The following is a 26,086-nucleotide window of genomic DNA, read 5'->3' as shown; positions in this document are numbered from 1 at the left end:
TAAACCTGTATATAATATCACAGAGCAGAATCAGAGTGCTATAGGTCAGTATATAATATCACAGAGAAGTACCAGAGTACTATAGGAAAGTATATTTTATCACAAAGCAGTGTCACAGTACTATATGACAGTATACTATATCAAGGAGCATTGTCTGAATACTACTGGACAGTATAAAATATCACAGAGCTATACTAGAGTACAATAGGAAAGTATATTATATCACAGAGCAGTGTCATAGTACTATAGGACAGTATATAATATCACAGAGCAGTATCAGGGTAATACAGGGCAGTACATAATATCACAAAGCAGTACCAGAGTACTACAGGACAGTATATTATGTCTCTGAGAAGTGTCAGAGTACTATAGGACAGTATATAATATCACAGAGCAGTAACAGAGTACTATAGGACAGTATATTATATCACAAAGCAGCGTCAGAGTACTACTGGACAGTATATAATATCACAGAGCTGTACCAGAGTACTATAGGAAAGTATATTATATCACAGAGCAGTGTCAGAGTACTATAGGTCAGTATATAATATCACAGAACAATACCAGAGTACTACAGGTCAGTATATTATATCACAGAGCAGTGTCAGAGTACTATAGGACAGTATATAATATCACAGAACAATACCAGAGTACTACAGGTCAGTATATTATATCACAGTGCAGTGTCAGAGTACTATAGGAAAGTATATAATTTCACACAGCATTGTCAGAGTACTACTGGACAATATATAATATCACAGAGCAGTACCAGAGTACTATAAGAAAGTATATTATATCACAGAGCTGTGTCAGAGTACTATAGCAAAGTATATTATATCACAGAGCAGTGTCCGAGTACTATAGGAAAGTATATACTATTACAGAGCAGTGTCAGGGTACTACAAGGCAGTATATAATATCACAGAGTGGTAACAGAGTACTACAGGACAGTATATTATATCACAGAGCAGTGTAAGAGTACTTAAGGACAGTATATAATATCACAGAGCATTGTAAGAGTACTATAGGACAGTATATAATATCACAGAGCAGTGTCAGAGTACTATAGGAAAGTATGTCATATCATAGAGCATTGTCAGAGTACTATAGGCCTGTATATAATATCACAGAGCAGAATCAGAGTGCTATAGGTCAATATATAATATTACAGAGCAGTACCAGAGTACTATAGGAAAGTATATTTTATCACAAAGCAGAGTCACAGTACTATAGGACAGTATATTATATCACAGAGCATTGTCAGAGTACTATAGGTAAGTATATTATATCACAAAGCATTGTCCGAGTACTATAGGAAAGTATATAGTATTACAGTGCAGTGTCAAGGTACTACAGTATATAATATACAGTATATAATATCGCAGAGTGGTACCAGAGTACTACAGGACAGTATATTATATCACAGAGCAGTGTAAGAGTACTTAAGGACAGTATATAATATCACAGAGCATTTTCTGAGTACTACTAGACAATATATAATATCAAAGAGCAGTACCAAGTACCAAAGTACTATAAGAAAGTTAATTATATCACAGAGTAGTGTCAGAGTACTATAGGAAAGTATAATATATCACAGAGCAGTGTCAGGGTACTACAGGGCAGTATATAATATCACAGAGTGGTACCAGAGAACTGCAGAACAGTATATTATGTCGCAGAGCATTATATCACAGAGCAGTGTAAGAGTACTATAGGACAGTATATAATATCACAGAGCAGTACCAGAGTATTATAGGAAAGTATATCACAGAGCAGTGTCAGAGTACTACAGTACAGTATATAATATCACAGAGCATTGTCAGAGTACTACTGGACAGTATACAATATCACAGAGCAGGGTCCGAGTACTTAAAGACTAGTGTCAGGGTACTACAGGGCAGTATATAATATCACAGATCAGTACCAGAGTGCTACAGGACAGTATATTATATCACAGAGCAGTGTAAGAGTACTTAAGGACAGTATATAATATCACAGAGCATTGTTGGAGTACTATAGGACAGTATATAATAACACAGAGCAGTTCCAGAGTATTATAGGAAAGTATATCACAAAGCAGTGTCAGAGTACTATAGGACAGTATATAATATCACAGAGCAGTAAGAGAGTACTATAGGACAGTATATAATATCACATAGCAGTACCAGCGTACTACAGGTCAGAATATTATATCACATAGCAGTGTCAAGGTACTATAGGAAAGTATATAATATCACAGAGCATTGTTAGAGTACTATAGGAAAGTATATTATATCACAGAGCAATGTCAGAATACAATGCAATGTGTTTTCACTGCAGCCCCATTTACTTCTATGGGCCAGGGCTGCATGAAAAACGCAGAATATAGAACCTGCTGCGTTTTTCACGCAACACAGATCTGATGCGTAAAATAATAAAATGTTCATGTACGCAGACCAATTTAAATGAATTGGTCAGGATTTAGTGCGGGCGCATTGCACCCACGTGAAAATCTTGGTCATGTGAAAGGGGCCTTACAGCACAGAAGAGTTCCAGGGAGTATCTCAGCATCATAGAGAAGTACCAGATTATAACAGTATTATAGGACATTATAGCACAGCAGTACCATTGAACTGTATGTACTATCACTGTCTGCTGAGCTGTGTATCTAATCCTATCATGTGTGATAGTGTCTGCTGAGCTGAGTATCTAATCCTATCATGTGTAATACTGTCTGCTGAGCTGTGTATCTAATCCTCTCCTGTGTGATACTGTCTGCTGAGCTGTGTATCTAATCCTATCATGTGTGATACTGTCTGCTGAGCTGTGTATCTAATCCTATCCTGTGTGATACTGTCTGCTGAGCTGTGTATCTAATCCTATCCTGTGTGATACTGTCTGCTGAGCTGTGTATCTAATCCTATCCTGTGTGATACTGCCTGCTGAGCTGTGTATCTAATCCTATCCTGTGTGATACTGTCTGCTGAGCTGTGTATCTAATCCTATCCTGTGTGATACTGTCTGCTGAGCTGTGTATCTAATACTATCCTGTGTGATACTGTCTGCTGAGCTGTGTATCTAATCCTATCCTGTGTGATACTGTCTGCTGAGCTGTGTATCTAATCCTATCATGTGTGATACTGTCTGCTGAGCTGTGTATCTAATCCTATCCTGTGTGATACTGTCTGCTGAGCTGTGTATCTAATCCTATCATGTGTGATACTGTCTGCTGAGCTGTGTATCTAATCCTATCCTGTGTGATACTGTCTGCTGAGCTGTGTATCTAATCCTATCCTGTGTGATACTGTCTGCTGAGCTGTGTATCTAATCCTATCCTGTGTGATACTGTCTGCTGAGCTGTGTATCTAATCCTATCCTGTGTGATACTGTCTGCTGAGCTGTGTATCTAATCCTATCCTGTGTGATACTGTCTGCTGAGCTGTGTATCTAATCCTATCCTGTGTGATACTGTCTGCTGAGCTGTGTATCTAATCCTATCCTGTGTGATACTGTCTGCTGAGCTGTGTATCTAATCCTATCCTGTGTGATACTGTCTGCTGAGCTGTGTATCTAATCCTATCCTGTGTGATTACTGTCTGCTGAGCTGTGTATCTAATCCTATCCTGTGTGATACTGTCTGCTGAGCTGTGTATCTAATCCTATCCTGTGTGATACTGTCTGCTGAGCTGTGTATCTAATCCTATCCTGTGTGATACTGTCTGCTGAGCTGTGTATCTAATCCTATCCTGTGTGATACTGTCTGCTGAGCTGTGTATCTAATCCTATCCTGTGTGATACTGTCTGCTGAGCTGTGTATCTAATCATATCCTGTGTGATACTGTCTGCTGAGCTGTGTATCTAATCCTATCCTGTGTGATACTGTCTGCTGAGCTGTGTATCTAATCCTATCCTGTGTGATACTGTCTGCTGAGCTGTGTATCTAATCATATCCTGTGTGATACTGTCTGCTGAGCTGTGTATCTAATCCTATCCTGTGTGATACTGTCTGCTGAGCTGTGTATCTAATCCTATCCTGTGTGATACTGCTGCTGAGCTGTGTATCTAATCCTATCCTGTGTGATACTGTCTGCTGAGCTGTGTATCTAATCCTATCCTGTGTGATACTGTCTGCTGAGCTGTGTATCTAATCCTATCCTGTGTGATACTGTCTGCTGAGCTGTGTATCTAATCCTACCCTGTGTGATACTGTCTGCTGAGCTGTGTATCTAATCCTGTGTGACACTGTCTGCTGAGCTGTGTATCTAATCCTGTGTGATACTGTCTGCTGAGCTGTGTATCTAATCCTATCCTGTGTGATACTGTCTGCTGAGCTGTATCTAATCCTATCCTGTGTGATACTGTCTGCTGAGCTGTGTATCTAATCCTATCATGTGTGATACTGTCTGCTGAGCTGTGTATCTAATCCTTATCCTGTGTGATACTGTCTGCTGAGCTGTGTATCTAATCCTATCCTGTGTGATACTGTCTGCTGAGCTGTGTATCTAATCCTATCCTGTGTGATACTGTCTGCTGAGCTGTGTATCTAATCCTATCATGTGTGATACTGTCTGCTGAGCTGTGTATTTAATCCTATCATGTGTGATACTGTCTGCTGAGCTGTGTATCTAATCCTATCCTGTGTGATACTGTCTGCTGAGCTGTGTATCTAATCCTATCCTGTGTGATACTGTCTGCTGAGCTGTGTATCTAATCCTATCCTGTGTGATACTGTCTGCTGAGCTGTGTATCTAATCCTATCATGTGTGATACTGTCTGCTGAGCTGTGTATCTAATCCTCTCCTGTGTGATACCGTCTGCTGAGCTGTGTATCTAATCCTATCCTGTGTGATACTGTCTGCTGAGCTGTGTATCTAATCCTATCCTGTGTGATACTGCCTGCTGAGCTGTGTATCTAATACTATCCTGTGTGATACTGTCTGCTGAGCTGTGTATCTAATCCTATCCTGTGTGATACTGTCTGCTGAGCTGTGTATCTAATCCTTTCCTGTGTGATACTGTCTGCTGAGCTGTGTATCTAATCCTACCATGTGTGATACTGTCTGCTGATCTGTGTATCTAATCCTACCATATGTGATACTGTCTGCTGATCTGTGTATCTAATCCTACCATATGTGATACTGTCTGCTGATCCTATACCTCCATGCAGCGTAGAAAGGGTTACCTCCTGGGTATTGATTGGGGTGACGTCACGCCCCGTTATTACACTATAGATCAGCGGGCTGTGGCTCCTCGGCCTCTGGCAGTCGTGCGTGGTTCAGGCCCTGTCGCTAAGTGGAAGACATTTTGTTGCTATGACAACCCCTGACTAAACAGCACTCGGAGGATGATGAGACAATGGATAAGGAGGATGACGGCTGCCATGTCTGTCTCCTCATCTCTATGATATCATCAGTGACCCCGACCCTTAGCATCATTAATCCTGACATCATCCACCTGTTCCCAGAACTTTACCCCGGGGGAGGGGGCTGCAGGGTGTCAGGGGAGGGGGCTGCAGGGTGTCAGGGGAGGGGGCTGCTGTTGACAGGGGAGGGGGCTGCAGGGTGTCAGGGGAGGGGGCTGCAGGGTGTCAGGGGAGGGGGCTGCTGTTGACAGGGGAGGGGGCTGCAGGGTGTCAGGGGAGGGGGCTGCAGGGTGTCAGGGGAGGGGGCTGCTGTTGACAGGGGAGGGGGCTGCAGGGTGTCAGGGGAGGGTGCTGCAGGGTGTCAGGGGAGGGGGCTGCGGGTGTCAGGGGAGGGGGCTGCAGGGTTTCAGGGGAGGGGGCTGCAGGGTGTCAGGGGAGGAGGCTGCAGGGTGTCAGGGGAGGGGGCTTCCGGGTGTCAGAGGAGGAGGCTGCAGGGTGTCAGGGGAGGGGGCTGCCAGGTGTCAGGGGAGGGGGCTGCCAGGTGTCAGGGGAGGGGGCATCTGGGTGTCTGGGGAGGGGCCTGCAGGTGTAGGGGGGGGCTGTAGGTGTCAGGGGAGGGGCTACGGGTGTCAGGGTTGGGGGCAGCTGGGTGTCAGGGGAGGGGGCTGCGGGTGTAAGGGGAGGGGGCTGTGGGAGTCAGGGTAGGGGGCTGCAGGGTGTCAGGGGAGGGGGCAGCTGGGTGTCAGGGCAGGGTGGCTGCAGGCTGTCAGGGGAGGGGGCTGCAGGGTGTCAGGGCAGGGTGTCAGGGGAGGGGGCTGCAGGGTGTCAGGGGAGGGGGCAGCTGGGTGTCAGGGGAAGAGACTGCGGGTGTCAGGGGAGGGGTCTGCAGGGTGTCAGGGGAGGAGACTGCGGGTGTCAGGGGAGGAGGCTGCGGGTGTCAGGGGAGGAGGCTGCGGTTGTTGGGGCAGGGGCTGCCAGGTGTCAGGGGCTGAGACTTCTGGTGTCAGGGGAGGAGACTGCAGGTGTCAGGGGAGGAGGCTGCGGGTGTCAGGGGAGAAGGCTGCAGGTGTCAGGGGAGGAGGCTGCGGGTGTCAGGGAAGGAGGCTGTGGGTGTCAGGGGAGGAGGCTGCGGGTGTCAGGGGAGAAGGCTGCTGGTGTCAGGGGAGAAGGCTGCTGGTGTCAGGGGAGGAGGCTGCGGGTGTCAGGAGAGGAGGCTGCGGGTGTCAGGAGAGGAGGCTGCGGGTGTCAGGGCAGGGGTTGAAGGGTGTCAGGGGTAAGCGGCACTAATTGACATGACAGCAAACACTGAGAAGACAGACCGCTCCCTGGGAAACAAGATGTCCGCCTGAGATACAGATAAGGGCAACACGCCGGTCCAGAGCGGGTCCTGCTGAGCAGTGGATACAATGTATCTAATCCGGACCAAACCTCCTGGACTTCAGAGGGGTGTATGATGGGTTTACCTCCCAGAGAATCGTCTACATCAGATACAACTGTAACAAACTTGCTGTCAGTGAATAGAAATAGTGGTGTGTACATCCAATGGCTAAAACCCTGTCCTAACTTAAAGGGGTTGTAACATCTCTCACATTGGGGGCATATCCCAGCGATATGCCCCCAGTCTCTGAGATGGGAGTGCCCCTTTACAACTTCTTGTCTTAATTGGGAACAAATGTAACAGATCTTCTGCTGTGAGAATATTAGGGCAGCACAGGTTTTCAGCCACTGGATGTAGAAAAAACTGTTTCCATTCACTGACAACAAGATTGCTACAATTGTATCACTGCCCTCCTCCGCCCTAATGCATTCTGAATGGAAAAGGATCTGCTCAGTTTGCCTCCGTTCCGTCTCCATTCCGTGTAGAGGCTCGTAACTCTGTACCCCGGAACCTCAATGACGTGAGGGCCGCCCTTCAAGAAGAGTGGGAAGCCATGCCCCAGCGGACGATAAGTCGCCTTGTGAACAGCAGGAGACGTCGTTGTCAAGCTGTAATTGGTGCTCAAGGCCACCGGACAAGTTCCTGAGACGCTGACATCTTGTGGCGGTGTACCCAGCACTGGGGTCGGCTTTTGTTTCAATAAATTGTTTGAGACAAGGAAACCACCATTACTGCTTCTACGTAAATGTCCGACCTTCATGATATAATGTCACCGGAGCGGGAACTTTTTTACGTTTTCCATAAATTTCACCCAAAAGCCAAATATCCCAAACTTTTTGTGCGTAGTGCAAATATACGGGTCAGTATTAGTAGTTTTATTCTTATTCACGGGGCAGTGACATCCAGTAAGGCCTGTGTCAGATGACTCCTTCTCCAGTGATGATATCACCTGGACCTTCTCCAGTCCGTACGGTTCTTAAAATAGCAGCGGATCTGATGATATAAGTCTCTGGAAAGACAGAATATTCTGTGATCTTCCTGGCATTGAGCTGTAAGAATGGAGTGAAGGAGAGAGCTGTGACCTTTGTCCCTCGTCCATTACTGGTTGGAACGGTTCCAGCAGCTCATCCTCCCTCTTCTGTGTGAAGAACATCTCTGGAGAAGATGGGCAGCCGCTCCCCTCTGTATGATGTGGCCCTCACTCATCACCGGGCTAATTTTACATCTGCTTGTGCGAATTAACTTTGAATCATTCCCTTAATTTTGTGAGCTGCGGCCATTAAGACTGAGATGCAATACGACACCTATTTATAAGGGAGGAGGTTATGAGGTCTGAGATGGAGGCAGCTTATAATATGCCTCTAATAGACTATTGCTTATCTGCCAGGATGGGCCTACATTTTAGGAAGCTGCTGTGTCGTAGATCCGTGTGTTTTATTACATGGTCAATCACCACTGCTCGATTAAGTTGGCCAATGGCCCTGGTTTTCTCCTTACTTGCCTCCTCTCCTTCCCTACCTCCATCCTGCCTCGCTGTGATATTATTACCTTTCTGAGCGAGGATTGACCACAGGCTGTAACCATTTAGCTGTTTTTCTACATTGGTCATTTAGGCCTGGTTTACATGGAGACTTTGCAAGTATTTACCATATCAGACATGACAGGAGTGGTGACGGCTCTTCTATATGTCCAGGCCCTCACAGGTGACATCTCTTCTGATTGTAGATGCTCTCTTTCACTTTCTTGTCCATTCAGCCCAGACCACCATGATGGCTTCTTCTGAAGAATGCAGAGTTTTCTGGTGAGACAGTTTTGACACCTTAACTTCCGGAACTATCTTAAAAAATATCTGTAAATTCAGAAGTTAAACTAAGTCCCAGAATAAATACAGCCCCCCCTCCCCCCTTAAAGATATAGAAAGCCGTAAGCTATTACAGTCAACAGGCCCCTTAAATACAAATCTAGGGCAGACCACCAAAATAAATTTAGACCTAAAACCTCTAAACAATTCAGTTCCCAGACCAGGCTCCCCCATAAACAAACACCAACCCACAACCAGACCCTAGAATTAAATACAGCCCTCCAAACGAAACCCCCTAAATACAGACCCAGAGCAGACACCCTAAATACAAGCACAGCCCTGCTAAATACCGATTCAGGGCATGAAGCTCACAGTTATTCCTCCTTTCCCTTGGCTTGAGGACCTGCATGGGACCATGTTGAGGTCCTTCAGCAGGTCACATTTTTATTCCCTAGGATTCAAACTGAAACAAACCCACAAGGCTCATCAAGTCTTTGGCCAAGATGATTGCACCAAGTTGTTTTAGATGTGGTTTTGCTGCAATTTACAGGAAAAATGTGATACTGTAACACTGTAATATGCATCACGTCTTTGCACACTTTCGAACCAACCGAAAGACTCAGACCCCTAAACTGCCAATATTGCAAACCACCATTGGAAATCACCTATCTTAATGAATCCTTCCCTGACTTAACCCAGAAGAGGGCAGAGTTTTGGTCCACATTGATTCATTGTACCAAGCCCACAGCTCCCAACCATCCTGGATCCAGCAATCCTGGTGTTTGGGTGCTGTCCCATGAATGTCACCATTTGTCTCTCCATGTCACTAAGTTCCTAGAGTGGTGTCTGTGCCTATGGTACTTCCCTCTAAATACTACTTCCACCATTTCATGTGTATCTTCTCTCCCTTCTCCCTTGCACATCAGAGGTAGCTTTACCTGAGCTGTTCTTGGCTATCTCTATAGACCGTTAATGGAGTGGTGGTCACAGAAGTGCTCTACAGCTCCATTCCACATGCTCCATTCATACGGGGGTACACAGGACCCCTGTTCTCTTGAATGTCCACAGGTTTGACCCTTGCTGATCAGACTCTTACCCGCTACCCTGTGGATAGGGGATATTTTTTAATCTTTGCACAAACCTTTAAAGCTTTATAAACCTAGACAAGCCCTTTAAAGTAATGATGGGTATAAATAGGACAGTGTTGGCCTTGCCCGCTGTGCTCCTCTTATACCATGGGTTCAGAAGCATGGCTATAGGGGACAGCAGTTGGGCCCTGGTACCCGAGAAGACCATATAAGAAGACACCAGCATTGATTATGGCACATGGTAGGTGGTGGGGGCAGGGGCAGGTCATAGATTTTGCATTGGGAGCCTAGAGCTAAGCTCTTGGTTTGGTTTATCACCCAACAGTCATAGTGTACTGTGCCTTTAAAAGATGACGTTCATCGGTCTGGTATAGCCTGAGGATCAGACTGGGCTCAGCTGCTGCAGAACTGTTTCCCTGTCATTTATGGTCTGTAGATTCATTGATATTTCCAGCTCATGCCCCAGGGGACACCTACCCACATGAGAACTATTGCTGGCTGGGATGATAGCGCTGTATCTGTGCAGTACATTATCATCTATAATTCATGCTCCGGTGATGGAGAGCAGATGACGCTGTGGACCTCTATATGGATCACTATAGGAACATAGGGCACAGTGTTATTACTGGAGGCCTCAGCGGACATCACACAAAGCCTCAGCTTCATGATGAGATTCTATAATACCAGGGGTCTGGAGCATTGGCAGAGCAATGGAAACACAGCAGAGTAGAAGTCTGTGGATCCTGTACTGCCCAAGGGCTTCATACATGGGGGCATGCAATGTCCCTGCTGGTTGGACCATAGGAGCAGAAGCTTCAGGATGTGTGGTCAGCATCGACAGGCTTCTCACCCAGCTTTCCATAGACCCTGAATGTCATATACATACAGTATAGAATGCACGCTGCATAATAAATAATCCAGATTTATCCTGTATGCGTATGGTGGTTGTCACTCAGCCTCTGTACAAAACAGAAAATGAAAGTCTGGAGAACATGCTAATATGCTTCATATTCCAATGTCTCATCTTTTTTTTTTATAGATCTTTGCTTGCTATCAGTGAATAAAGCTATTCCTATTCAGTGGTAGTAACCCTGTCTGTAGCCAGTCCTGCTCTCTTCTGAGAAGTGGATACAATTGTCTCCAATGTAGACAATACTCTAAACATTCTGGACTCTGATACATTGTATCAAACCACAAGCCTTTAGCTCACAGAGCATTGTCTAGACCAGGGATGGGAAAACTGCATCTCTCCAGCTGTTGTAAAGCTACAGCTCCCAGTATGCCCAGTCTGCCTACAGCTATCAGCCTACAGCAGGGCATGATGGGATTTGTAGTTTTACAACAGCTGGAGAGCCGCAGTTTGCCAATCACTGGTCTAGAGTGAATACAACTGTATCCACAGCCACAGAGTTACTGACCTTGGATATAGCCTAAAGTGTTCTTATTCACTGACAGGAAGCAAAGCTCCTGAAAATAATGAGGAATTGAAACACATTGTCTATTAGAGAGCTGTAAACCTTCATTTCTACAGGGGATTTACTCTCTTTGTGATTCCCAATAGCAGATTATATGCATTATATGGCTGTTTGGACGTCAGCCTGAAGCCCGAGGGGGCACAGCTGCATTCTTATTCAATGACAGGGAGCAGAGATCTTGAAAGTGGCGAGGAAATGAAATAAAAAGATTTACAAGTATCCATTTATACACTGATTATGCTTTAAAAAACTGGAGAACCCCTTTAAGTCTTCCAGTACTACGTGTGATATTGCGATTTACTGTAAGTTGTTGTATCTCGGTAAGTTGCAGAAAAACATCTCCTGATTTTCTTTTCTTCATTCTTGTTGAGACACAGGCGATGGAGAGCAAACTTCTCATTGGTGGAAAGACCATTATGGACCATACCAACGAGCAGCAGAAAATGCTGGAGATAAAGAGACAGGAGATTGCCGAGCAGGTGAGACGTAGACCCTCACAAGATTTGACATCCGACCACCACAGATGACATATCTATGGGCCACAATGATGGTAAGGAATTAAAATTCTTACCCTAGAGTGAAATCTACCGCAGTGTCTCTGGGAATCTACAAGATTTACAGGGGCTGGTCAGGAATTTTGGACCTACCAACATGTTTGAGAGAGTCCCCTTCCTACAGTACCCTATAGAGAGGAAATAACTACTCCTACATTATATGCAGGCTATGGGGATGAGGGATTGTATTTAGCATAAAAAGTTATAAATAAAGTTCCAACAATCTGTAGGCTCTTCACTTAGATTAGGATTTAGTTCTGAAGATCTTGGATCTTGACATCTTAAGGGTATGGCCACATGGTCAGGTTTCTGCATGCAGTATTGTAATCCAAAACCAGGAGTGAATAAAAAAAAAACAGGAGACATTGTATCTGTCCTTTATACTTTCTCTCCTTTTATGATCCAGTCCTGATTTTGGCTGTGTGGTCGTGTGGTTGTACCCTAAAGAAAGCTGTGAGACCACTAGAGTAGGAGTTACTATGAGATCGAGCAACCAAGAAGGATGACCTCTGCTCATAGACGAGATGCAGTTAGTGATCATTGAAGAGGCAAGTGAAAACTGATGGCAAATCAGCAGATGACCAAGGAAAGTCATAAAGAACTGAGGGTCAAATGTGCTGTGAATATTGGCCATAATGGATTGGGGTCCTCATAAATTTTTTTAGAAAGGGGCACCATGGATATTTGCTATATAACCAGCTATCAATACTTTTTAATTATGAATTGAACAAATTCCTTACTCCCCCGCCCAAAAAAAAAAAAAAAAAGATACTAGTTTATGAAATATACATGGGGATCACTCCCCTCTCACAGCAGGAAGTCCCAGCACTTTCTTAAGCACCATGTTATTTAGCAGCTGAAACTCATGTAACCAAAGCTTTCGTACTATGTTAGAAAGCTGAGGAAATTCTCTTTAGTCCGAGTCATTTCCCAAAATCTATCAAGATGGTAGTCATAAAGTTCACATTTCCATCTTGTTGGACTGCCGATGGTCTACTATATGCTAACATCAAGTTCTTTATGCCAACTTCATCATCAAAAGTGTCCAAACAACATGATTTGGGATTGAGGTCAAAGGACCAAATTATAATTTTTTTTGTCAAATTAACCCTTTAATATAACAAATTCCATTCTTCGTTTCAGAAACGTCGGGAACGTGAGATTCAGCAACAGATGCTCCTCAGAGATGAGGAGACTGTGGAACTGAGAGGGACATACACATCTCTACAACAGGAGGTTGAGATGAAGACCAAGAAACTGAAAAAGGTGACACGTCTACGTCTTATACTTTCTATAGCTATGAAAAACAAGCCTGACCATGATATAGAGGCACTCCCCTATGCAGCACATAACCCTGTAGATTCAGGTGGACACTTGACAGAACTAGTGAATTGAATTCCTCACAAGATGGACTGTGTTCTTCTTTCAGCTCTATGCCAAGTTACAGGCTGTAAAGGGAGAGATCCAGGACCAGCACGACGAGTACGTACGGGTGAGGCAGGACCTAGAACAAGCCCAGAATGAGCAGACACGGGAGCTGAAATACAAGTGAGTTTGCAATTTCTCAAGAGCTTATGATACATGTACCTCAAGAATTACCAAAACTGGAGCTTTACTTCAAGTCAACGTCTCAGAACTAAACTTTCATCTTCTTAACTCCTAGGTATCTGATCATTGAAAATTTTATTCCTCCGGAAGAAAAGAACAAGATCATGAACCGTCTCTACTACGATGCAGAAGAGGACCATTGGAAATTTCAGCCTCTTGTACCTCCAGGAAAGTAAGTTCTTCTAATATCCTCACAATAAGTCCCTAAAACTGTCAGAAATCTTAAGAGAACAGGAAGGCCGGACACAGTGTACAGTGTTGGACTTGGGTTCCTTGGATGCACTAGAGAAAATAATTCTGAGAGCCACCAACCATCTATACAGACCATTGCATCATAATTGTAATAGTCTGACTCCTGTGATACCCAGTATAAGAACTGGATGGCACAATTTCACCTTTAGCGTTCCCATTTCCCTCAACCTTGGGTTTGGGTTGAGGTACTAAGCTGACTCCATGTGCCTCTAGATGGTCCAGTGGTCCTTTTCCTGGATAACTTTAATAGGTTGGGATCCAATATGGGCGAGATTAGAGATATTGGTGTTATGGTCAGGGAATTTAAATATTCCACCCACTTAAGATTCCCCATAATGTTTAAAGGTGTTGTGCAGCAAGGGAAAACATTTTTAAAAAGTTAAAAAAGAGTAATACTCACATTACTGATCCCCACCATTCTTGTTGCTTGCAGATGTCTACTTCCCTGCTCGGCCAATCACTCGCCACAGTGGTGACCCACCTTGGCTAGTGATTGGCTGGGGTGATCATCTCCTGTGTGTTGAGAGGTACCAGGAAATAGAGACCAGGGAGGAACCATCAGAACGGTAGTGGGAGGTGATCGGTCTGTTGAGTAGGATTTTTTACAGTATTCTGAGCTTTACTAAATGTTTTTCTTGGCTGGACCACCACTTTAATACTATCAGGGGATTTGGGAAGCCAAGAGTGCTAGATAGGACTTACTATAATTTACAGTTAAATGTTAGACCGAGATGTAAATGGGATGAGAAAAATACAAATATCAAGGCTAATATTGTATGGGGTGTTCCACAGTGAAAGCGGAGGTGGAACCACAATGAAGAGGCGGCCAATATCAGCTGTTGGATACAAAAGGCCAATCAGCCAGTATGCCAGGGTGGCCATGGTGATGGGCTATCATCCGAGGTACCGGGTAAGTAACCTCACTCTTTTTATAACCCAGTAGTACTAAAGTGGAAACATTAGTAGCAGTAAGTCCTCTATATGTCAACATTTATGTTGACATATAGATGTGCAGTGGCAGGATTTGGGATGGTCTCAACACTACGATGAGTCCTCTAGACACTGTTGAGGTGTCACCACATATTGCTGCTCTCCAGAAGGGGAGGTAAGGCGCAGTGTAACATAATGGGAAATAAGTCCCGAGGGTCAGGGTTTGTAGTAAACCAATGTGCTTCTTTACTGGAGGAACTCAAATGCAAAACAATACAGGTAATGCACTGAGCTGGCTTCTCCAGTTTCCGACCTGGCAGAAGAAGGTTCTTTGCCGAAAAAAGGCTTGAGCTAGTTGTCCCTCTGTCTATCAAAAGGTTAGTACCCTGGGCTGGTGGCCCAGGGTCTGTGGGTCAGTCATCGGCTAGCCCTCTGGTCAAAGGGCTGGTATCCCTGTCTCAGTGTCTTTTTCTGGTCACTTGTGCAGTCTGGCAAAGTCTCTTCTACTAAACACTGGTCCCTACCTGCAGATCACTAGGGGCTCTGACTGCTCTCCTTATGTACAGATTTTAACTGAACTAGAACCTTCTAGTGGGAGGGGTGGATTGGAGAAACACAGCCTAAACAGAAACAAGGTTGCAATTTCAGTCCATTATAACCTTACATAGAGTTTTAATTCAAGTCTATGGGAATGACTAAGCTGTTCTTCCAGACATAAGCAACAGAGCTAAACCGGACAGTCAAAAGGTCACTGCATCTGTTTTTTTGTTTTTTATTTTTACCTCCAAAACGTTGCATAGTCCCTTATAGTAACTTCTCAGTGCATAGATAGAAAGTCCCAACGTCTCTCAGTATTAGCTGACTGTGCATTATCTTTTTCTACATTGCAGTGCAATAACAGTGCACATGAATAGGATATATTACAATAAACAAATAAAATGCAGTTCAACAATATAAAACATGATAGGTGCACACAACAGCATAAATAACAGTGTAAGGTAACCCTTAAAAGTGTAATAGAGAGTTGATGGTGTTGCATAGTTGCAATAGGACTAATGTCCACAAATGTCCATGGTCCAAAATACTCCAGGGCACTAAGCGGTTCCTATGTAAGAACTAGTGTAAAATGTTTACATGATGACTATCGCTGTCTTTGCTTTTCGTTTCTAGGCCGAAAACATCATGTTCCTCGAGTTGGACCTGACTCCCCCCACTGTATTTGAGATGGACTTTTCTAAGGATCGAGCAGAACAGGACCCGCGAGCTCTTCATCTTGAGAGACTGACTCGTCTTGATAGTCTTTTGGAGCGTCCAGCTGCTGCTCGGGTCAGGAAGTCCAGGTCTTGGTGAGTAAACCCCTTAGATATCTCCACCAATCTACGGAGTCATGATTGTACATATGGAAGGAATCATTACAAACCTTCTCCATATTCATATGTATAGTTTCAATAAAAAGTAAGTGAACAAATTAGAACTACTTGGATTTATGCATTAAAATATGGTCTGGTGGGTATTTAAGTCACAATTGTAGACAAACACAATCCAACTAAACTAATAACATGCTATCCATTGGCAGATCTATGTTTACCAACCTGTGGCTCTGGAGTTGTTGCAAAACTACACTTCTTGTCATGCCCCTAATCAGGTCATGATGGGAGTTGAAGTTTTGCAACAGCTGGAGGGCCACAGGTTGGTAAGCCTAGGTCTCCAGTATTGTAAGAAGTGCTGTAGTAAAATGAAAGCTGTGTTGTGATGGGTTGATATGGTAACAAACAGTTTGTCTTTTAGACAGTACATGCAGGGAGATGAGAGGCAGCGTGAGAAGCAGTGCCTCGGCAACTGCAGCTATATCAGTGTATAATATACACGCTGCATAACTGGTTGCTATGGGAAACAAAGTTTTGGACAGCACACGTAGGGAGATTACCCCTCTGAACCACAACGGGCCCTATTTTCTGACAACATACAAAGAGAGGCAGATTGAGAGGCTCTGTAGTAAACTGACGGCTGTGCTGGGATTGGGTGCTGTGGGCAACAAACTGTGTGTCTTTTAGAACAGTTGAGGAAGGCTGGACGGGCCGAAACGCGTCCTGTAAACTGATGATGCACTTGGAATAAAATATACTACAAACAACAAGCACGTTTGCTGGGATTATCTTCTATATGTCTTTTAGAACACACATGCAGGGAGATAAGAGGCAGGTTGAAATGCAAGGGAGAATGGAGGCAGCAATGTGTGGCAAGCACTATTATAATGGAGAACCAAATGGTTGGCACTGTTATAGAGAATAACTGTGTGGCTGGCACTGTTATACTGGAGTGCTATATGGCTTCCACTGTTATGGTGAAGCACTTTCTAGCCAGCACTGTTATAGCGTAGTACTGTGTGGCAGGAACTTTATGGTGGAGTACTGTACAGCCGGCACTGTTATAGCAGAATACCGTGTGGCTGGCATTGTTATACTAGAGTACTGTGTGGCTGGCACTGTTATAACGTAGTACTGTGTGGCTGACATTGTTATAGTGGAGCACTGTGTAGCTGGCATTGTTATAGTGGAGCACTGTGTGGCTGACACTGTTATAGTGGAGCACTGTGTAGCTGGCATTGTTATAGTGGAGCACTGTGTGGCTGACACTGTTATAGTGGAGCACTGTGTAGCTGGCACTGTTATAGTGGAGCACTGTGTAGCTGGCACTGTTATAGTGGAGCACTGTGTAGCTGGCATTGTTATAGTGGAGCACTGTGTGGCTGACACTGTTATAGTGGAGCACTGTGTAGCTGGCACTGTTATAGTGGAGCACTGTGTGGCTGACATTGTTATAGTGGAGCACTGTGTAGCTGGCACTGTTATAACGTAGTACTGTGTGGCTGACATTGTTATAGTGGAGCACTGTGTGGCTGACACTGTTATAGTGGAGCACTGTGTAGCTGGCACTGTTATAGTGGAGCACTGTGTAGCTGGCACTGTTATAGTGGAGCACTGTGTGGCTGACACTGTTATAGTGGAGCACTGTGTAGCTGGCACTGTTATAGTGGAGCACTGTGTAGCTGGCATTGTTATAGTGGAGCACTGTGTGGCTGACACTGTTATAGTGGAGCACTGTGTAGCTGGCACTGTTATAGTGGAGCACTGTGTGGCTGACATTGTTATAGTGGAGCACTGTGTGGCTGGCACTGTTATAACGTAGTACTGTGTGGCTGACATTGTTATAGTGGAGCACTGTGTAGCTGGCATTGTTATAGTGGAGCACTGTGTGGCTGACACTGTTATAGTGGAGCACTGTGTAGCTGGCATTGTTATAGTGGAGCACTGTGTGGCTGACACTGTTATAGTGGAGCACTGTGTAGCTGGCACTGTTATAGTGGAGCACTGTGTAGCTGGCACTGTTATAGTGGAGCACTGTTTAGCTGGCATTGTTATAGTGGAGCACTGTGTGGCTGACACTGTTATAGTGGAGCACTGTGTAGCTGGCACTGTTATAGTGGAGCACTGTGTGGCTGACATTGTTATAGTGGAGCACTGTGTAGCTGGCACTGTTATAACGTAGTACTGTGTGGCTGACATTGTTATAGTGGAGCACTGTGTGGCTGACACTGTTATAGTGGAGCACTGTGTAGCTGGCACTGTTATAGTGGAGCACTGTGTAGCTGGCACTGTTATAGTGGAGCACTGTGTGGCTGACACTGTTATAGTGGAGCACTGTGTAGCTGGCACTGTTATAGTGGAGCACTGTGTGGCTGACACTTTTATAGTGGAGCACTGTGTAGCTGGCACTGTTATAGTGGAGCACTGTGTAGCTGGCACTGTTATAGTGGAGCACTGTGTGGCTGACACTGTTATAGTGGAGCACTGTGTAGCTGGCATTGTTATAGTGGAGCACTGTGTGGCTGACACTGTTATAGTGGAGCACTGTGTAGCTGGCACTGTTATAGTGGAGCACTGTGTAGCTGGCACTGTTATAGTGGAGCACTGTGTAGCTGGCATTGTTATAGTGGAGCACTGTGTGGCTGACACTGTTATAGTGGAGCACTGTGTAGCCGGCATTGTTATAGTGGAGCACTGTGTGGCTGGCACTGTTATAGTGGAGCACTGTGTAGCCGGCACTGTTATAGTGGAGCACTGTGTAGCTGGCACTGTTATAGTGGAGCATTGTGTAGCTGGCACTGTTATAGTGGAGCACTGTGTAGCTGGCACTGTTATAGTGGAGCACTGTGTAGCTGGCATTGTTATAGTGGAGCACTGTGTGGCTGACACTGTTATAGTGGAGCACTGTGTAGCTGGCATTGTTATAGTGGAGCACTGTGTGGCTGACACTGTTATAGTGGAGCATTGTGTGGCTGACACTGTTATAGTGGAGCACTGTGTGGCTGGCATTGTTATAGTGGAGCACTGTGTAGCTGGCACTGTTATAGTGGAGCACTGTGTAGCTGGCACTGTTATAGTGGAGCACTGTGTAGCTGGCACTGTTATAGTGGAGCACTGTGTAGCTGGCACTGTTATAGTGGAGCACTGTGTAGCTGGCACTGTTATAGTGGAGCACTGTGTAGCTGGCACTGTTATAGTGGAGCACTGTGTGGCTGACACTGTTATAGTGGAGCACTGTGTGGCTGACATTGTTATAGTGGAGCACTGTGTAGCTGGCACTGTTATAGTGGAGCACTGTGTGGCTGACATTGTTATAGTGGAGCACTGTGTGGCTGGCATTGTTATAGTGGAGCACTGTGTGGCTGACACTGTTATAGTGGAGCACTGTGTGGCTGACACTGTTATAGTGGAGCACTGTGTAGCTGGCACTGTTCCAGTGGAGCACTGTGTGGCTGACACTGTTATAGTGGAGCACTGTGTAGCTGGCACTGTTATAGTGGAGCACTGTGTAGCTGGCACTGTTATAGTGGAGCACTGTGTAGCTGGCATTGTTATAGCGTAGTACTGTGTGGCAGGAACTTTATGGTGGAGTACTGTACGGCTGGCACTGGTCACGCGATACTCTGGACGCCGGCTTCCAATATCATAGGTCATTTCCGGCACGATTGCGGTGACGGATAGACTAGCAAAAAGATGGTATGTACTGATTGGTCGGCATTTGTATATAATCTATGTCTCCCAGTGATGACGCTACCTCCAGACGAAGGTACGCCGAAACGCACGTTGGGGTAGGCGCCATCCTGGAGGAGACACAGTATGGGTAATTGTCCGATGTTCCTTTTTTTCTATTCATGAATTTTTGCACATGCACTTTAACGAATGATCATGTTGGACGAATAAGAACCTGTATGTTTCCTCCAGTGATGTCGTTTTTATCTCCTGCACCACTTTCTTTTAATCATGTCTGTACTGAATTGTGATTTTCTAATAAAGGATTTAATTTAGTATAAGCGGTCTGTCATTTCCTATGTAGGTTGTATGTATCATGATGGCTGACATAGGCTTAATCAGTTACTTGTATAAGTAATTATCCCATGGTTGGGGTAGATATCGGACGCTGGCACTGTTATAGCAGAATACTGTGTGGCTGGCATTGTTATACTAGAGTATTGTGTGGCTGACACTGTTATAGTGGAGCAATGTGTAGCTGGCATTGTTATACTAGAGTACTGTGTGGCTGGCATTGTTATACTAGAGTACTGTGTGGCTAACACTGTTATAGTGGAGCACTGTGTAGTTGGCATTGTTATAACGGAGTACTGTGTGGCTGGCACTGTTATAGCGGAGTACTGTGTGGCAGGCACTTTATGGTGGAGTACTGTACGGCCGGCACTGTTATAGCAGAATACTGTGTGGCTGGCATTGTTATACTAGAGTATTGTGTGGCTGACACTGTTATAGTGGAGCAATGTGTAGCTGGCATTGTTATACTAGAGTACTGTGTGGCTGGCATTGTTATACTAGAGTACTGTGTGGCTGACACTGTTATAGTGGAGCACTATGTAGTTGGCATTGTTATAACGGAGTACTGTGTGGCTGGCACTTTTATAGCGGAGTACTGTGTGGCTGGCACTGTTATACCGGAGTACTGTGTGGCTGGCACTGTTATACTGGAGTACTGTGTGGCTGGCATTGTTATAGTGGAGTAATCTGTGGCTGGCACTGTTATACTGGAGTACTGTGTGGCTGGCATTGTTATAGTGGAGTAATCTGTGGCTGGCACTGTTATACTGGAGTACTGTGTGGCTGGCATTGTTATAGTGGAGTAATCTGTGGCTGGCACTGTTGTAGTGGAGTACTGTGCAGCTGGCACTATTATACTGGAGTACTGTGTGGCTGGCATTGTTATACTGCAGTATTGTGTGGCTGGCACTGTTATAGTGGAGCACTGTATGGCTGGCATTTTTATGATGGAGCGCTGTGTAGCTGGCACTGTTATAGCTGAGTACTGTGTAGCTGGCATTGTTATACTGGAGTACTGTGTAGTCTGGCACTGTTATACTGGAGTACTGTGTGGCTGGCAATGTTATAGTGGAGTACTGTGTGGCTGGCACTGGTATACTGGAGTACTGTGCAGCTGGCACTGTTATACTGGAGTACTGTGTGGCTGGCATTGTTATACTGGAGTACTGTGTAGCTGGCATTGTTATACTGCAGTACTGTGTGGCTGGCACTGTTAAACTGGAGTACTGTGTAGCTGGCATTGTTATACTGGAGTACTGTTATAGTGGAGTACTGTGAAGCTGGCATTGTTATAGTGGAGCACTGTGTGGCTGGCATTGTTATAGTGGAGTACTGTGCAGCTGGAACTTTTATACTGGAGTACTGTGTAGCTGGCATTGTTATAGTGGAGTACTGTGTGGCTGGCACTGTTATACTGGAGTACTGTGTAGCTGGCATTGTATTAGTGGAGTACTGTGTGGCTGGCATTGTTATGATGGATCACTGTGTGGCTGGCACTGTTATACTGGAGTACTGTGTGGCTGGCACTGTTATACTGGAGTACTGTGTGGCTGGCACTGTTATACTGGAGTACTGTGTGGCTGGTACTGTTATACTGGAGTACTGTGTGGCTGGTACTGTTATACTGGAGTACTGTGTAGCTGGCACTGTTATACTGGAGTACTGTGTAGCTGGCACTGTTATACTGGAGTACTGTGTAGCTGGCACTGTTATACTGGAGTACTGTGTGGCTGGTACTGTTATACTGGAGTACTGTGTAGCTGGCATTGTTATAGTGGAGTACTGGGTGGCTGGCATTGTTATGATGGAGCACTGTGTGGCTGGCACTTTTATACTGGAGTACTGTGTGGCTGGCACTGTATAGTGGAGTATTGTGTGGGTGGCATTGTCATGATGGAGCACTGTGTGGCTGGCACTGTTATACTGGAGTACTGTGTGGCTGGCACTGTATAGTGGAGTATTGTGTGGTTGGCATTGTCATGATGGAGCACTGTGTAGCTGGCACTGTTATACTGGAGTACTGTGTAGCTGGCACTGTTATACTGGAGTACTGTGTAGCTGGCACTGTTATACTGGAGTACTGTGTGGCTGGTACTGTTATACTGGAGTACTGTGTAGCTGGCATTGTTATAGTGGAGTACTGGGTGGCTGGCATTGTTATGATGGAGCACTGTGTGGCTGGCACTGTTATACTGGAGTACTGTGTGGCTGGCACTGTATAGTGGAGTATTGTGTGGTTGGCATTGTCATGATGGAGCACTGTGTGGCTGGCACTGTTATAGTGAAGCTCTTTTTTACCATCATATAGGTGATGTACAGTGAAAGAAATAACTAAAACTCAGCTTCTTCTAATTCCAGGTGTCAACAGCCAAAGCCTCTGCCGTCATCAACCACCAACATCTCCTTGTCATCAAGCAGCCAGAGGCGCCCACTGTCTCCCACCCATGAGTGATGCCCACCTCATTTCCTTGACAGCTCTACCCACGCACATTAACCTATATGCCAGGCTTTGCTTCCAACAGGATAAGGAGAGGACGGGGCGTTTGTGCGCCTTGTCGATCCTTTGCTTAACTCTGCCTGGAGATGAGACCTCAGTTGTGGAAGGTGTAAAGACTTTTTTATTTTAATTTAAGTAATTAACATATTTATTTAATTTATTAACCTGTGAAAAAGTCCACGCTGGTGGTTCTGGCACTTTCACCTAACAACCGTTGCTTGAAGACAGGTTCCGATAGCTCCAGAAGCTTGTAAAGTGTAAAGATCAGGAAATGCTTGACCAAGGTTTGGGTCTTCTAAGATTCTGAAGTGCTTAATCTTCTAATATCTGAAGGATATTTGAATATCTGAAGGAATAGTGATTTTATGGTCACATTACCTGATGGATGTCAAAACATGCACTCGCCTTGCAGATCCAGCAGCTACGCCTCTATCTACATTTAACTGCTCCAGGACAATTTAGTTCACCAAGACTGGATGATTCCTTTCCTTCCTCCGATAAGTTGTGTTTCGAAGCACACAAGGCGCTTATCTTGCCTTGAAATCCTTGCAAACTCTGCAGCTTACACATCAAAACGCCAGTGCCTTATCTCAAAGGCTTCTTTTATCCACCTCTTGTGACATTGGCCTTCAGGTACAAGGATTCAGAGCTGAGATTTGAAAGGACAGCCGTCTGTGTGGGCAGGTCTATCTTCAAGAACAGGGAAAGTTCTTACTCAGTCATGCTCGGTCTTTGACCATATAGAATGTTGCCAATGCCTGTTTTTGTCCTGTTGCTTCTTCTTTCGTTGCTCACCACTGTCGTCTTTTTTGGAATTCGTTAGGACAATGGCATCTAAATGTTGCAGCTGAAAAGCATTCATCTCTCGCAAGGGACAGGACAGGACTGAATCTTCGAGAGAGGTCTCACAAGAAGTTAGGGTGTGTTGACATCTTTTGGTGTAATTGAGAAATGCTGTCGATATCGAGGAACAGAGCTCGGAGGTCTCCCAGCAGAATGCAATGTTCGGTGTAAATCTATAATGGTCTAGTACACAGCATGGAGTATGCGAGCTGTATGCACATTTAAAGCAGAATTGTTGAAACAACTTTATCCTTCTTTTTATTACTTGAAGTTGATGTTTTTTATGCAATTAGCAAGGTGTAACCACTATACAGATCCTATCGTGTGGTAGGTAGGGTAGGTAGGTTTCCAGGTCCCATTCTTTACATAACATATTGCCATGAATGACACAAAAAAGGATTCAGATGAAAATTCTACAATGATCTGGAACTTCGTGTACAATAATGTGCAATAATCTTTCTATGCAGTCAAAAATCTACAACATTGAGTAACCTGGAGATCCACAGCATGCTTGGTCATCCTTCAAAATAACTGTACATGGGTTTTCACTGCACCACAGTCATTTACCGAGTAGCTATAATTTATAGGGGTTGGTGGCGACCCCATGGCGGTTCCTATTCAGGTCATCCTAGTTCTATGAGATACTTTATAAAGCAGCCTTGTTCAATCACTTTGCTCTAGCTCGTGCATCAAGTGCCCCCTCCATATCTCCTGTTCAGTTAAGTGTCTGCATTGTGCACTTTGGTTGCCAGCAGGAGTTAGATATTTGTATTTATAGCAGCCTTATCATCCATAGTTGCAGGCTCCAACATCCTGTAGATCTATGATTCTTATCCACAATGATCTGTTCTGAAAAACAGAATGATTTTGATGGAGGGTTGGCTGCATAAATACTCAAACCAATGAATTCATGTGTTCTCCTTAATTACATTATTGTATGACATGGCCACCCGAGAACAATTTTCAAGCACAAATTATACATTTTGCCAGATTTTTATCAATGGACCAAAAATTCAGCTTAAAAGGGGGATCTAACATTTTAATAAAAACCTGCCCCATAGGGATGAAGTGTAAATGTTGTCTAGGCCTGTCCTGAGCTGGTCACAAGATGTTTGAGTGAGGTTCAGTAGATGCAGGAGAGCATGCCACATCAGAACGTGCTCACCAATGGGCTGATGATCTGTGAACATAGTAGAGCTCTACCACCACTACATCCCACTCCCCACAAGAACCATGGGCAGAATTTTGTCTTTTTTTTTATTAAAGGAGTACTCTCATCAAGTCCTTGCCAAGTATCCTATTTTACTATATGGATGTTATAGAGGAGGTCCTCCTAAAAGACCCCTCCATCAACCAAGACCAAGAACTCTCACTCTGACGGACCATTTGTTTATTTGCATGGCCAACAAGTAATAGTCTATATCAACTGTAGCTTCCCTTTTAGATACTGTGATTTTTAGAGGTACTGCAACACAATTCAGCAACACTATTCATACATGTCTCTCCCGTCAAATCACGTGACCCTCACGGCAGAAAACCATGTCATGCTAGCAGAGCTGGAGGAGGACTCTGCGTCATTTTATGTGTATAGACTATGACTTACTAACTGTTCTGGTAACACAATGTGTATGGAGTGTGATATGTGATCACAGGACAGATGTTCTGGTTGTATATTATGGTGGTCCAGTCTGTGAGTGGTGACCAAAGGAGTCCAAAGGGCCAGTGTGTGCTCAGATAGTTCCAGCTTTGATTATGCCACCTACATTTTGCAGAATTGATGAGATAAGCAGGATTTCTTTAAGGTCGTTGTTTGTATTCTTCAAGCCTTGAGTCATGTGACTGCAGAGTGGTCATACACATTGGCCCGGTGGTCAGGAGGATACATTGACCTTGCTGGCCCACTCCCTTTTTACAGCAAAGTAACTTACTATAGAGCACATTTTTTATAATTGCTATCCCCCAAATTTCTATGCCATAAGAATTTCACACACCTACAGGAAACAAGAACCCCTATCCCAGCTGGGACAATGCTCCATATAACGTACGTGATATTTACACTGACTGCATATATATAGCCAACGTATATTTTGTCATTTGGTGTATAAGCTACTGGTCATGGGCTGAGCAAAGGGTTGGGCAGTTGTAGGGTCCAATGACCCACATTCCCATACCATGAAGGGTCAAGATTGGTGCGTCTTTAGCTCCATTGATGAGGTTGGATGCTGCATTGATTAACAGCCCTCACACCTTATAGAATTGATAACATCTATGCTGATTTCCTCATAACGGTCTTCTCATGACTTTTGTATAGGTCAAGGCACTATAACAGCCCCCCCCCCCCCCCCCCGACAAACCCATACTCATCAAATTTGTTAGGTATTTTTAAGATCCTTGGATGAAGTCGAAGCAGATGCACTACTGATGTGAAACATTTGGCTGGTGCTTTTTGGAGCAACTTGTATAACAGATAATAATGGGGCAAATAATTATTGAATCTAGACCATGTTGGGTGAAGGCCCCATCACACCTGAGTCGGCAGACTTTTCTCTAAGTCTAAGGCCATCTTAAGATTTCTGGATGTATATAGTTGATCGGACCACCCACCACTGGGTTTAAACACCACATCCTCCATAATGTACTCTGACAAACCCATATTCATTACGTCACAGACCTAGCTGTCCATGGACATTAAGCTGAAGACAACTGGTGTTGACCTATGTAAAGATGTCTGAGGTTAAAATTGGACAATTATGGCAAGAAATGGATTGATCTCATTGACATTTTGTCAGATAATTTTTAGGCTCCTTGGCAAGAGATAATTCTGGTACACTACAGGTGAAGCCTTTGGTCAATGCTTATTGGGGCAACCTGTAGAACTGGTAATAATGGAGCAAATAATTCTTGAATCTTGACCATGTTGGCTGAAGAT

General features: G+C 44.6%; 1 protein-coding gene across 1 annotated transcript in view; it reads left to right on the top strand.

Moving 5' to 3' along the window:
* Positions 1 to 25,469, top strand: part of KIF3C (kinesin family member 3C) — an 80,705-nt gene extending 55,236 nt beyond the window's left edge. Inside the window, exons 2-8 of the mRNA XM_044291732.1 lie at positions 11,461 to 11,562; positions 12,781 to 12,903; positions 13,067 to 13,185; positions 13,301 to 13,417; positions 14,290 to 14,407; positions 15,598 to 15,773; positions 22,176 to 25,469. Of these exons, the coding sequence (XP_044147667.1) occupies positions 11,461 to 11,562; positions 12,781 to 12,903; positions 13,067 to 13,185; positions 13,301 to 13,417; positions 14,290 to 14,407; positions 15,598 to 15,773; positions 22,176 to 22,269 (849 nt within the window). The 3' untranslated portion in view covers positions 22,270 to 25,469. The remainder of the gene's footprint in view (positions 1 to 11,460; positions 11,563 to 12,780; positions 12,904 to 13,066; positions 13,186 to 13,300; positions 13,418 to 14,289; positions 14,408 to 15,597; positions 15,774 to 22,175) is intronic.
* The last annotated feature ends 617 nt before the right edge of the window (positions 25,470 to 26,086 follow it).

Source organism: Bufo gargarizans, chromosome 4 (genome assembly GCF_014858855.1).
Source record: "Bufo gargarizans isolate SCDJY-AF-19 chromosome 4, ASM1485885v1, whole genome shotgun sequence".
Classification (NCBI taxonomy): Eukaryota; Metazoa; Chordata; class Amphibia; order Anura; family Bufonidae; genus Bufo; species Bufo gargarizans.
This window is presented reverse-complemented; position numbering and strand designations above follow the sequence as displayed.